Raw genomic sequence first — 13,967 nt, 5'->3', positions numbered from 1 at the left:
CTTTTAGTGTTGGCAAAGAATTGGAAATTGAAGGGATGCCCTTCAATTGGGGAAATGCTAAACAAGTTGTGTTATATGAATGTAGTGGAATACTATTGTGCTATAAGAAATGATGAGCAGGCAATTTCAGGGAAAAAAATAACCTGTAAAGACTTCCATGAACTGATGCTGAGTGAAGTGAGCAGAACCAGGAGAACATTGTGTACAATAACAGCAATATTGTACTGTGATAAACTATGAATGACTTAACCTTTCTCAGCAATACAATGATCTATGATAATCACAAAAGACTTATGATGGGAAATACTCTCCACAACCAGAGAAAGATGCTGTGTTCATGTCCTCTATTAAGCAGCAAAAGCCACTAACTTCTTTCTGTTGAAAAGGATTGTTCCCATTCCTTTCTCACTGAATGAAAATCTATTGATTATAATGATAACTGTAATAATGGTCATCACATACTATCACATTCATATGGTAATTTAAAGTTTCAAAAAAACCTGTACATAGATTACCTCCTTTGACCCCACATGAAACCTGGGTGTAGGTGCTGTAACTATGTCCAAGGATTTCTGAATACTTTTTGAAAGCTGTACTGCTTTGAATGCTGCTAACACAGTACTATTGTCTGCATTGTCCCAGGGGTACAAAGTCTTTACATTGTGCAGATAGATTTGGGGGTCAGTGGTATAGAGGTATTATCTGACCTCTCTTCCACCTCTTTTGATAGGTTTCCTGCCAAATACTGGGTCTTTTTCCCTTCTCTACGTTGGCTTTTCTTGATCTCATTAGCTCTCGTGGATTCAGTTAAGAATTCTATGTTGTTTATGCCCAAATCTATCTGCCCCCCCATCCAATCAGTCACCAATACTCATTGCTTCAAAACCATAACAGCTCTAACTTCAAGACCCTTATATCTTGGTAAGGGTACCAACTTTATCTTGGCTTTCACCCCCTCTTTTCTGAATTGTTGCAATGGCCTCCCTAACTCATGATTTTCTCTCCATCACTCCATCCTCCCCACAACTACCAAAGACATTTTGTAAAATTACTTGTCTTGACATTCTACTTGTCGGTAAACTACAGAAGCTCCCCCTACCTCCAGGAACAAATACAGCTTTCTCCATTTGGCATTTAAAATCTCACCTTATCTTGGTTCCAACTTTGATTTCCAGTCTTGTAGGAATTAAGTATGAATTTACTGTGCTCTGTGGCAGAGTTAAAACAGCTCCCCTGTTCTTACTTATACACAACATTTGGGTCACATCCCTTTTCCATGCCTTTGGACAGGTTGCCTTCCTTCTAAGGAATATGTTTCCTTCTTCCTCACTACTGAACATGTATGAGTATGTATGTGTGTGTGTGTGTGTGTGTGTGTGTGTGTGTGCCTCTGTACTTCAAATCTGACTTAGGCTCCATTCTTTGACTCTCTCTCTTTGCCATTAACTGTCTGTCAGTCTGTCTTTTTCTTTTTCATGGTGACTCTCTCTCTCTCTCTCTCTCTCTCTCTCTCTCTCTCTCTCTCTCTCTGTCTAACTCATCAAATGGCATGTCCTTGAGAGGAGGAATAAAAGAAAAAATGACGGGCTGAGCAAGTGAGGACCAGAGAGGGATCTGGAGGATGGAGACCTGAGTGTGAGTCCCAGGTCTAACCTGTTTTGTCGGGCCCTGTCATGTTGGACAAATCCCTTCCCCTCCATGGGCCTCACTTTCCCATCCCTAGAGCTCAGGTGTGATCATTTACTACCCCCCCCCACTCAATAAACTCTAGTGGTTCTCTATAGCTGCTGGAATTAAATTTAAAATATTCTATATGGTATTGCAAACCCTTCACAGTCTATCCCCCCTTACCTTTCCATTCTTATTTCTCTGACACACCCTCTTTGATCCAGGGACAATGGCCTCCTGGCTGCTCTACAAATAGGACACTCCATCTCTCGGCTTTGCATTCTCTCTAACCATCTCCCATGTCTGAAATCCTCTTCCTCATCCAAACTGACCACTGTCTTAATGACTATGGGCAGTTCTTCCTTCATGATGGGTACATTGACATTCTTCAACTTACTTATGTTCAAAAATAAATCTGTCAGCCATATTGAGCCATAACTAACAGAAACAACTGAAGTTAGGTAATTCATGTTGTAGAAACACATGCCTCTTGCTTATTTAATAGTCAGTCATTGAAGTGTTTGTACCTTGGTACAAGCACTTTTGTATCTGATCAAATCCCCCATATTACTTAATATCTGAACCAAATTGGAAAATTAGGATGAGAATTAGAATGTATTAAACACAAAGAAACATTTCAATGAGAGGTTTGGAATTGGTTTCTAGTGTCAGGTTCAAACATACTCTCTATGCAGGTGACTTTCACATCTCTGTGCCCAGCTCCAGTCAATCCCCATGAACTATAGCTTTGCATCACCACCTGCCTATGGACATATTTTATTTTGTTGGCATCTCAAACTCAACATGTCCAAAATAGGACTTGTGATCTGCTCCCCTCACCAAAAGCCCTCCCATCTTCTAAACTTCTCTATGGTTGTCCAAGGCCTCAGCAGTCTCAGTCTTCCTGTTTTGAAACCTTGGTGCCACCTCTGATTCCTCTGTCTCTCTTATTCTACACATCCACTCACTGGGTAGTTCTTCTGCCCAGTTCCCATATACTTACTTTAGCAACAATTTAAAAAATTTTCAACAGAACGAATAATGATAAAGCAATACAATCTAGTAGTAAATTACTTGTACTGCAGGACTGGACAAAAAGTCCACAGAATTCTAGCACAATTAGAAAAGTGGCTGGTAGTAAAGCCAAGACCAGAGTCAGAGTCCTCCCAGCAGCAGCTTGTTCTCCTTGGACTAGAGACCATAAGATGGTAAGGAAAGCTCCTCATCAGGAAACTGACCATCCTGCAAGTTTTGGTACTCTCTCCACAAGAGTACCATAATGTTTGCTGCCCTTTCACATGCTTTTAGCTTCCTTTTGTGTTTTTTTCTTCTACTTTAGATTGTACCCTCCTTGAGGGAAAGGAGAATATGCATTTGTATCCACAGCACTTGGTATAGGGCCTGGCATGTGGGTGCTTGAAAAATGTTTATGACTGATTGACAGACAGCACAGCCAGATTGAAGCCAGAGGCACAGGCAAACTCTAAGACTCAGTATCCAGAGGCTGCAAGAGTGTAAAACTTCACTTGAGAAAGCCCAAGGGTGTCCCAAACTTCAGGGTGGTGATTCTGGAGCTACTAGGAAAATGCAGATTATACTACTCTATTGGCAGATTTCCAAGTGTTCTGATGTCACTAGAGCTCTCTACTGAGGTTTTCTAAAGATTCCGTCATATACAGTTTTCTGAGTCTCAAATATTCAGCGAAGCTTAACCCTAAGATGAAGAGGTCAGTGAAGATAGCCATCATGGGTAAGACTAAGCAGGGTTGATCACCTCACCTTGCTCACAAGTGTGGCAAAGCACAGAGGCTGGCCCTAACCCAGTCTTAGGTTAGAGACTCATGCAGCACAGATCAGCAAACCAAAAAAAGCCACAGAGCAGTATTATACACGTAAACATGCAGACACACATATTATATACACATGCCTCAGTGTATAACAGTAGGAGAGATAAAAAAGAAATTTTTCTTTAACAGGGATAAGCAAAGACTCAGAAGAACAAATTGGATTTCTTAAAAGAATTATGCTAAAATATATGGAATAGGAATGAATGATTCCATGAGATAGTAATAAATTTTAAATTCAAAAGACTGAAAAAAGCACATAGCCAATAAGAGAAACAACATATGTGGACAAAAGGTCAAGAGGAGATACTTCAACAATCTCTGGACTTTTTGAAATCCATGACCAAAAAAATAAATTCCCTTATACATTGTATTTCAAGAAATCATAAAAAAAGATCCACTTCTACTAGAACCAGAGGGCAAAGGGAATACAGAAGAATACACCAATCATGTCTGGAAAAGACTCTCCCCCAAAAGTCAGAGGAATTCCATACTCCAAACACCAGAGCTCTCATGTTAAAGAAAAACAATTCATCAAGGCTTTGAAAGAGAATCTTCAAATACTAAGTAATCTCAGTCAGGATCACAAAAGACCTTGGAGCTTCTACTGTAAATGGATGTAGACTTTTGAATAAAATATTCAAAAAGTTATGATCTTAAAGCTCAGAATTACTTACATTGTAAAGCTAAGTATATAACTATAAAGGAAAAATAATGGAGACCTTTAAAACTATAGAAAACTTTCAAGCATTTCTAAGAGATTAAAGACAACATCAAAAAGCGGGAACAGTGGAGTAGCAAAAAAAAATGTCCAGAGAAAACTGGGAAGGCCAATTTCCTTGAGTAATTGGAAGGGGCTGTATGACAGTGGAGTACTAACATTTCATGCTTCCTGCATTGGAAAAAATTACTCTCTGTGACTTTTGGTTGGTTTTGTTTCTCAGAATTTGGTTTGACACACTTTTTCGGTCATTGTGGTGGAGGTTTGGGGGGGAGCTGAGACAAAGTTGCTGGCTCTCCCTCTGCTGTCTTGAGTCTGCCTTTGCTGAAACTCAAATAGAGAGGAAAGAAGTACCCTTTCAGAAGCTTAATGTCTTCAAAGGATACATGCAGAGTTTAATAAGAAATCACAGGACTTGGATGCAGAGGCAGAAAATAAAGGAGGAAAGAAGTAACATGTTACTGTAGATGTGAGGAAGGGAGGGCAGCTATTCCTCATATTTGGGGTGCAAGGGAAAAGGGTATATAAACATGTAGGAAGAAGTGGGGTAGTGGGCATCAGATGACTCTCACCTTTCCATACAATGTGCAGAGAAGAGTTAAATACACACACATATAAATAACTTGGTTTAAAAATATATCGGACTCAATAAAGAAAGAAACAAGAATTGGGGTGCAATGGGTTAAGGGGGAAAATAATACTAAGGAAGGAATATTCGTTAGTAAATCTACCTTTATCAATCTTGAAGAAAGAATGACAAGGAGGGAAAAGAAAAGACCAAGAACATAAGTGGGCGTCCTCTATTGTGCTGTAGACAATTGTGGAAAGGCTTCACTAGCAGGAAATGGAAATGAAGGGGTAACATTGCTTCATGTGAACCTGCAAATGAGACTGTTTCAGAGAACCTTGGGTAATATGGACTGACACAGAGTGAAGGGAGCATAGTCAGGAACATAATTTATGCAAGGACAATAATGTTGTAAAAGGGAAAAAAAAAACTTTGAGAGACTTAAGAATTCTGTAAAAGGCAAACACCCACCATGCCTTCAGAGAACCTCTGAGGAAGCATGGTTCCCAACTCTGGATTGAAAGTAATTGACAAAAAATGCAGAAACATATATTTTTGACAGGAACACCATCTGGATTAATTTTACTTAACTCCATTTGTCATGAGGATTATTTTCCCTTTTAAAAAATTGGGAAGCTTTGTTTTTTACTCTAGGTGGGATTAACAGAAGGAATGCCAAAAAAGAGGAAGCATTTATATATTTAAAAAAATATGAAGGACAACAGAAGAAAGTATAGAAGGAAGTACATGCAGTAGAATGGTTTTGAAAACAACACATGGAAGTTATGTGTGTATGTGTGAGCATTTGTGTGTGTATGTGAAATACAAATTTGCAGTCTCTGCTTTTATGTTCCATTGGGCATGTGGAAATGCCCAGGGTATTTGGTGCATGTTTAAATTACAAATAATTTAAAAATACAAACAATCTTGTCTTGAAGCCATAGTAAAAGAAAGAAACAGAAAAGCACAACTGTGCGCAAAGGCAACTCCCTAGTGACCAGTAGGAAAGTATTTAAAAGGATACAATCTGCAGATATTGAAAGGCATTGTCAACAATTCTCACCAATCTGCCCATCTCTTTACAAGAACAGGGTTAGAGTTAAGAGTCCTTTTTTATCTCTGCCCTATTATTTCTTGTCCCTCCTGACTTCTCCATCTAACCCATATTCCAAGAGACTCCTACTTTTTTGTGAGTCTCTAATCTTTCACCTCAATTAAACTCAATTGCTAAAAGCACTCCATAGCCATCGAATCTGTGCAGACTCTCAGGATCACAATAGAAGACATATACAAGTTCCTTCAGATATCAAACCTGTTTTGAAGGACTGTCTGGGCCTGGCTTGACAAAGCTTGTTCCCAATGAAATTCTACAAAAATCTATTAAGCACTTACTCTGTATAGGCACTGTGGTAGAGACTGAAAATATGAATATGAGCTGAGTGGAAGAGGGGTGATTATGGGAATGCCCTGATGGATTTGATGACCTTTGCTTAAGACTTTGATTCTGTCTGAGCCACCAAGATTGTGTGAGAATATATAAGATATGAGAAGACTTGAAAGGTCATGGGGAAGGTTACAAAGAGGTTTTGAATGAGACAGGATTTTATTTTTACTCCTAGAGCTGATAGGGAGCAAATGGAGTTTATTAATTAGAGGACTGACACAGTGAGACCTGCACTTTGGAAACATCAGTTTGATGGATGAGGTGTTGATGGACTGGAGTGGGAGAGACTGGTGGCAGGTACACCCACCAGCATGTGACTGCAATCAATCAGGCATGGGTGCTACCCAGGGTAGTCACTGTGTGATTGGAGAGAAGAGGACATATAGAAGAGATGGTATGAAGGTGGACAAAACAGGAATATACCCCACACTGGATACATGGGCTGAGTTTCAGGGATCAGTGGAGGATGGCACTGAGTGGTGAGCCTCAGTGGCTTCCCCCTTTTCCAGTCTTCTTGAACCAGATTTCCTTTTAGTCATTTTAAAAACCAGCTACACAGGGGGATATTATTTTTTTGTCTTTGCAAACAATAGTCTCCTAACTCTAGGCTTCCATGGTGGCTGTCCCTCATATTTAATTAGTAACCGTTCCTCCAATCTGCCTCTTACCTTGCCTGGTTTCCTTTGAAACTCGGCTCCAATCCCATCTAGTGCAAAAAGTCCTTTCTGGTCTCCACAGCTGCTACTGACACCTCCACTGAGATGATCACCCCCTTCTACTCTGTATGTGTCTGTATGTGTCTCATCGTTGTAGACTGATGCACTTGGTTTGCCCAGCTGTAGACCCCAGTGGCTATCCCTAATAACTGTCACAGCTCCTCAGTGATGGGAACTTGGGTAAAATGTACTAGAGAACAAATGAGATGAGATTGAGGGAGAGGAGAGGAGATGGGCAAAGAGAAGAGAGAGAATTCTTTTGGGAATGGTGCCTCAAAAATTAGTTCAAGGCCACAGTGTCATAGAGGGTGGGCTCTGTGGGTGTTTCCTCATGGTTGGCTTTCCTCTTATTCAAGGTTTTTTTTGTTCAGCTGAGTGTAGGTCACTCCCTGCGAGCCTTCAACCATGGGGACCTGTAAGGAAATACAAGATTAAGGGAATAGTGAGTGGCTTTGGGGCAGGAGTTCTTAATTTATTGGTGTGTCATTGATGATTTGTCAGCCTGTCTGGTGAAAGCTATGGATGCCTTCTCAGTCTCATTCCTTTAATTACATGAAATGAACTCCATAGGATTAAAAGGAAATAAATGATACTGAAGTAGTTATTGAAATATTAAAAAAATAGTAATTTCAGGAATACACAGTTCAGATATATTCTAATGGCAGGAGAAAGAATAGATAAGTGATTAAGAAGTGGTCCAAACATAGGTGTAAAGCTTATTGGGAAAAGTTGGAGTCCAGGATGAAACAGTCTCTTCTAGGGGGAGGACAAGACAGAGCTAACTCACCGATGGTTCCCTTGGTCTCTTCTTGGCCACCTCTGTATCTGAGGAGGATGCAAGCTTTTATCATTCTCCCTTCTTTCAGGACCAGAAATCCCCTTCACCCGGCCTCTGTCTGCCCCAGAATCATGCCCAGGTAACTTACACAAGACTTCTCCTCTAGCAGCCTCAGGGTGCTGTGGCAGGCAGGTACTGCAAGGAAGACAAGGGCAACAGAGGCACCTGTTTGTAAAGAGAGGTAGGAAGTAGCACATAGGCACAGAGTTCATGCTGTGAGGCTCTGTGCGATTCCTCTCCTCCCCAGGGACTCTGTTCAATGCAGAGAGTCCAGGGTTTCATGGGAAGGAAGGAACAGGGGACTATGGTAAGGGGAGCTGAGTCTCCTTACCTCCATGGGCTATCTCCTTGTGATGACCCTGGTGAGAGAGATATGGGAAGAGAAGAAGCAAGGTCAAGGAAGGTTTCAAAGGAGGAATTGGAGGTCCTAGTTCTAAACCACCTCTATTCCTTTAGACACTGAGGAGTTTCACTCTGTCTTTGCCACACTCACCCACGGGGATGGATCGTTGGCAGAGCGTTGCCAGCAAGATAAGGCAGAGGAGAAGCAGGAGGAGGAGGAAGGAAACACAGCTGAGAGTAATGATGAGGTAGTTACTGGGCACTGAACCTGGGGTGGAGGAGAGAGAAGAATCTTCATAAATCACTGTCCTGAGGGGACTCAATCCTTATCCTAAAATTGTCCCTGAATTTTCTCTTCTTATTCCCCACTGCACCACAACACCACCAGTATTCAGCAGTTGGCTACAAACCATGTTCAGAGAGGGCTTATCCCTTGGAATCAGGAAGAAAAGTCCAGAAACCAGGACAGAGATATGGGAGTCACCAGGAATTATGAGAAGTAGAAAGCCTTTTGACCCAGCTCCTGCCCTCAGTCTCTAAAGTCCTGGAATCGAGGAAAGTGTCAAAGTCTCCGTTGTCTCTTACACTGTGTCTCTTGGCCAGAGCCAAGGCCCTGATCAATTTCCTTGTAGTAGTTGAGGGAGGGAGTGGTTGTTGATACCCTCCAGAGGGTCCTGGGGGCTTCTTCCTCTCACCTGTCACTATGAGCTGCAGGGGGTCACTCTGTTGTGTCCAGAGACTTCCATTGGTGTTGATTTGGTATCTGCAGCTATAATTGCCAGAGTCCTTGGTGGTCAACTGTGTCAAGAAGAACTGGGCCCCACCTTGAGAGGTATCCATGTTTGGCAGGTTTTTCTCTTCTCCTTCCTTGTACAGAACAAACCTAGAACCTCTTGAGGACCCCTGGCACAGGAGGATCATGTCAAATCCTGAGGCCACCTCTGGGCCAGGCCAGGCTGAGAGGGAAGGCTTGGGAAGACCATCTGGGAACACAAATAAGGACCAGAGTATCTTAGCATCCTTTCCACAGTTGGGATGGGAGGGGTGGGGAAGAGCTTTGAATGCCTTAAAGATCTCTCTGACCATGGGCACCTGCTTCCGTTGGCTCTTGGGCCATTCTTTGCCCCAAACCTCCTATCTTGGAGAGGGGTGGATGCTAAGCCTCAGACATTCTCTCGCCTACCTAGGAACAAGGAGGTTGTTCCTCCTTCCATCCCTGTCTCTAAAGCTTGGAATAGTACCTAAGCTGGCCCATTCTGCCATTTTTCTTTTCCCTTCCATAGGCACCAGGATCCCTTATCCCAACCTTTATGTCTTGGGTGCTCAAAACAGCCCCTCCCCCAATATGCCTTTTCAGACTTCCTGGGTTACCTCTTAATCTTGACTTGCAGTTTTCTACTTCAATCCCTGGGAACCTGGAAAAAAGCTCACCTGTCACCCAGATCTCTAAGACCTCACTGGCATCAGACACTTGGTATGGAGCCATTCTCCTGTGGTAGACACAGCTGTACTTGCCGGCATCATGGGCCCTCATAGATAGGAGGGGAAAGTCAGCCGAAGTCCCAGCTGGGCTCTGGCTCTGCAAGGGCTGAGATTTTCCCACCTTCAGCAGAAGGAATGTCAGGCCACTGAGGAATATCTGAGGGGGCTGCCGGCACTGGAGAGTCACATGCATCCCGGGCTCCACCACAAGACCTGGGAGGGCTGAGAGGGAAGGCTTGGGGAGGGATCCTGAGAGAAGGAGAACATGGGGCTCGGAGTCAGGACATATGGGTGAAGTCACTGCTCTGCTTCTGAGTCCCTGTGTGATGTTGGCCCACTCACTGGCCCTGTTTGAGGCTCAGTTAACTCTTCTGTAATTTGAGGGTGGAGAGGTTAGACTAGATTTCTCAGGATGTTCCTGCTCTAGCAGCTCAGGAATCTAAAGACTTTCACATTTCACAGTGCCCATTTAACCTATGGGCTTGGGTATTCAGTGACTCCTGTAAGGGAAGGTCATGACTCCTCACTTTCCATCATGGCTAACCTAGACAGGCCCAGGGCTTGGCCTAAAACCTGGCTTCAGATCTTGGCCCAGAAGGAAGAAGGCTCAGACTCATTTCCAGGCTCAGTCACTCGTTGTGTGACCCTGGACAAATCCTTCCCTCTCTCTGGGCCACACATTGCTCATTGGTAAGGGTAGTGTTTGGCCTTTAGTACCTCAAAGGAACCTTTAAGCTTTGGGTCTCTGTGACTCTCCTCAGAACTCCAAATTCTGTTCCCACCAAAACATTTCTTATTTCTGTTCTAGATCACAATACAAATACCTCATGTCTTCCAAGATCCCAGAGCCCTGCCAGGCCCCAGGGCAGAGCTGGCTATGTAGACAACTGGCCTTTCTCTCTGAGGCCCCTGGCTGGCCAGAGATCAGAGAGATCATCCTTAGAGTTATTCTGGGGCCCACACACTCCCTCACCTGTCACCACCATCTCCAGGACCTCACTGGCTTCTGATTCTCTAGCAGATGCTGTCCTTTTCCTGTAAGTACAGCTATAGCTCCCGGTGTCCTCAGGTCCCACAGATGGGAGGAGGAAGCTAATCCAGAGATGCACTGAGGTCTGGTGCTGTACAGGCTTCTGGGTCCCACCCTTCCACAGAATGAAAGTCACCTCTCCAAGGGAAGACAGCTTGGGCCTTGAGCACCAGAGGGTGATATTGGCCCCTGGGGCCACCACGCGGCCAGGTTGAGCACAGAGGGTGGGCTTGGGGAGGAATCCTGAGGGGAAAGAGACACATTTAATGTCAGGGTTAGATGACCCTTCAAGCCTCCCTTCCCTAAGCCCTTAATGAGAGGGGCAATAGTAGTTTAAATTCTATTCTTACATTCTTGTTTGGAGCCTGCCCTGAGCTGGGAACTTCCTACTATCTTGGGGCCCAAAGCTGAGTCCATATAGAACAGGAGGGGGTCTGAGTGTCTCCTCCATATTCACCCCAAACCATACCTTCAGAATTTGCGGTATTGTATGCTTTCACCATAGCTCTTTGGGATCCATGGGATGGATGAAATTGGGGATTTGAGGGGTTCTCATCTCCACTCACCAAGCACAGCTAGCTCTAGAGTCTTGCTGGGATGGGACCCATTATGGGGGGCTGTCTTGCTGTAGTAAATACAGCTGTAGCTCCCAGTGTCCTCAGCCGTCACCGACTCAAGTGAGAAAGCAGCCTGGGGAAGTACAGGGCTCTCTCTCTGCAAGGGCTCCAGGCTCTTTGCCTCCAGCAGGGCAAAACTGTAGTCCTGAGAGGGTTCCTGTGGTGACATTTGGCACAAGATGGTCACTGTTGTTCCTGGGGATATTGGGGAGTTGTGTGAAGCTGAAATGGAGGGTGTGGGGAAGGCTCCTGTGGAAGGAGGAAAGAAGAAAGTTAGGGACTTGATCTCTCACCCCAATCACCTCAAATCATTCCCTGAAACTGAATCTAGAAGAGGCTGGATGGTCCATGGCCAGGTCCCTTAGTCCAGTCCTGTATGCCTGTTCATGGTTCGATTACTTGGCTCTCTGGTCTGGGCCCAGCAAGACTCTGGGAGCACAGATTGTTGGGAGGAGAAGGGACATAGGCATAGGAGGTCACCCTCTCCACCTGCTCCTCTTGCCACCTCTTCCAAGTAGCCCAGTTATGTCCCTATAGCCTGTGCCTGCTGTACCAAGGCAGGGTCCTCATGCAACATCACTGGCAAATGCAGACTTTTCTCAACTTTTATGGTTAGAAAGCTCTTTCCTACATCAAACCTTATGTTTGGGGGGTTTGACAGACACCCTGATTCGGTCCAGGGCCCTACTCACTGCCCTGTTCTGCCATGTGGTTCTGGGTACCTGGCAGCCACCCATGCCCACCCCTCAGTGAAGCCAAAGTTAGACTGGCAGATCTGTTTGTGACCCTGGGTGGGTATGGGGTGGCAGAGGTAGATTTAAACTCCCTCTGGGCACCTCTGTGAGGAATTACATTTTTCTTTGGTTTTCCCACTCTCATTCATCACTCAACTATCAGTTACCACCTGCTCCAAAATGGAGAAGTCTCATAGGTTTAGAGAAAAAAACCACCCTAGCTGTCCTCAGGGAGCTCACAGGCCCAAAGATTACAGAGGTTTGTTTTTAAATGACCTCATTAGAAAATTCAGGCAGTGAGCCTCATGTTGGAGAAGAGGGAACTATGGTCAACAGATGGCTGGTTATCCACCTAGGACCTAGGAGGGCTTCGAGACTACCTGCTACAGGCTCCTGTCTCATCTCTCAGGACTGGCCTCTTTACCTCCAAGGATGACTGTAGACCAGCACCCCCTCACCTGTCACCACCAGGGCCAAGGGTTTCAAGAGCCTGGGGAGCTGTGAGTGTTAAGGGGAGGCAGGTTGTCAGGCCTGAATCTAGTTAATGAATCTCCAGACAGAGGTCTGGGATTATCTCTCAAGACCAGCCTCCTTCACACCAGAGATGGCTGTAGATCAGCACACCCTCACCTGTCACCACCAGGGCCAGGGGCTCACTGAGCTCTGACCAAAAGGACCCTTGCCCAGAGCGGCAGCTGTAGCTTCTCGCATCTCTCAAGTTATCCACATTCCTGAGCACAAACTCTGCCTGCTGCCAGGAGGCATTTCTCTCATCTCTGAGCTCTCCATCATTCCAGAGCTGGAATCGGTCACTCCCCAGATGTCCCTGGCACCGGAAGGTCACATCTGCTCCCCTAGGGACCACAGGACTGGGAATGGCCCACAGGGTGGGCCTGCGAAGGGGATCTGAGAAGGAAACAAGAATACAGATTCCTAGTGATCTCCCTAACCTTGTGTCTCTTCCATGCCAGATTCTGAAGGCCCTGCCTCAGTCACCCCATCCATTCATCACAACATCCCATTTCCCTCATTGATTATCATGCAAATAGATGTCTGGATCAATCTAGTACAAGGAATGAAAAGAGTAGAATGTTAGGGACAGGACTTACCCATGTGTGCCCTCACCATCCAACCCAGACATAGCCCTGTAAGACAAGCTTAGGTTATAGATGCCTCCCCTCCAGCCCATGCTGACCCATCCCCAGCTCTCACCAAAGTCCCTGAATCTCTGAGTCTGCTTTGGTCAGAGCTTGAAGGAAGAGCCCTTTGAGCAGATACTGTACTCCTCTTTCCCAAATGGTTCTGTCTTCTCTTTAGGCTTCCTCCGGCTCCTCCAGAGTCAGCCAGCCATGGAACTTTTCACAATATCCCTCCCTCCCTAGACCTGACCCTGGACACTCACCAACGGAGATCAAGAAAGTGATTGTGGGGCTCATGGTGGGTCTTCAGTTCTGTCCTGGGCTGCCCAGTCTCAACTGTGCAAAAGGTAGGTGGAGTAGAAGCTGTCCCAGGATGTGGTGGCCAGCCCTGCTGAATTACACCCCTCCGAACCAGCCCCCACAATTTCCGCTGTCATACTGATAAATGAGGGGCCATGGTCCTTTATGTCTTAGGTCTCAGGGGATGTGAGTGTCTTAAAGTTCATATAGCTGGGCAAGAACCAATGAATCTGGTGGGTAACTAGTAGTGAAGACCACGGAAGAGGATGAGGACAAAAATGCTAAGACTTTCACGTCAACGCCTGGGACAACCGATAGGAGCCTTCTCCTGAAAAGGTCAAGATTGGGCACAAAGGCCTAATGCCAGGGCCCTAGAAGACTGTGCCTCACACCCTTGCTCAGCTGGTTATTGAGCACACCTTCCATGTTTGGTAAAACTTCAGTCTCATATTCTGCTCTCTTGAGATGAATAAGATCTTCGTCTTCACCACCGCCAAGAACAACAATGGTTATCATTTATCTAG

The 13,967-nt window shown here is 44.9% G+C and overlaps 1 protein-coding gene across 1 annotated transcript in view; it reads right to left on the bottom strand.

The window, feature by feature from the left end:
* Nucleotides 1-13,959, bottom strand: part of LOC118836223 — a 100,193-nt gene extending 86,234 nt beyond the window's left edge. Inside the window, 6 exon segments of the mRNA XM_036743567.1 lie at nt 7,749-7,934; nt 8,626-9,124; nt 9,573-9,872; nt 10,597-10,896; nt 12,635-12,910; nt 13,836-13,959. Of these exon segments, the coding sequence (XP_036599462.1) occupies nt 7,749-7,934; nt 8,626-9,124; nt 9,573-9,872; nt 10,597-10,896; nt 12,635-12,910; nt 13,836-13,959 (1,685 nt within the window).
* Nucleotides 13,960-13,967: the final 8 nt, after the last annotated feature.

This window comes from Trichosurus vulpecula, chromosome 2 (assembly GCF_011100635.1).
Source record: "Trichosurus vulpecula isolate mTriVul1 chromosome 2, mTriVul1.pri, whole genome shotgun sequence".
Classification (NCBI taxonomy): Eukaryota; Metazoa; Chordata; class Mammalia; order Diprotodontia; family Phalangeridae; genus Trichosurus; species Trichosurus vulpecula.
This window is presented reverse-complemented; position numbering and strand designations above follow the sequence as displayed.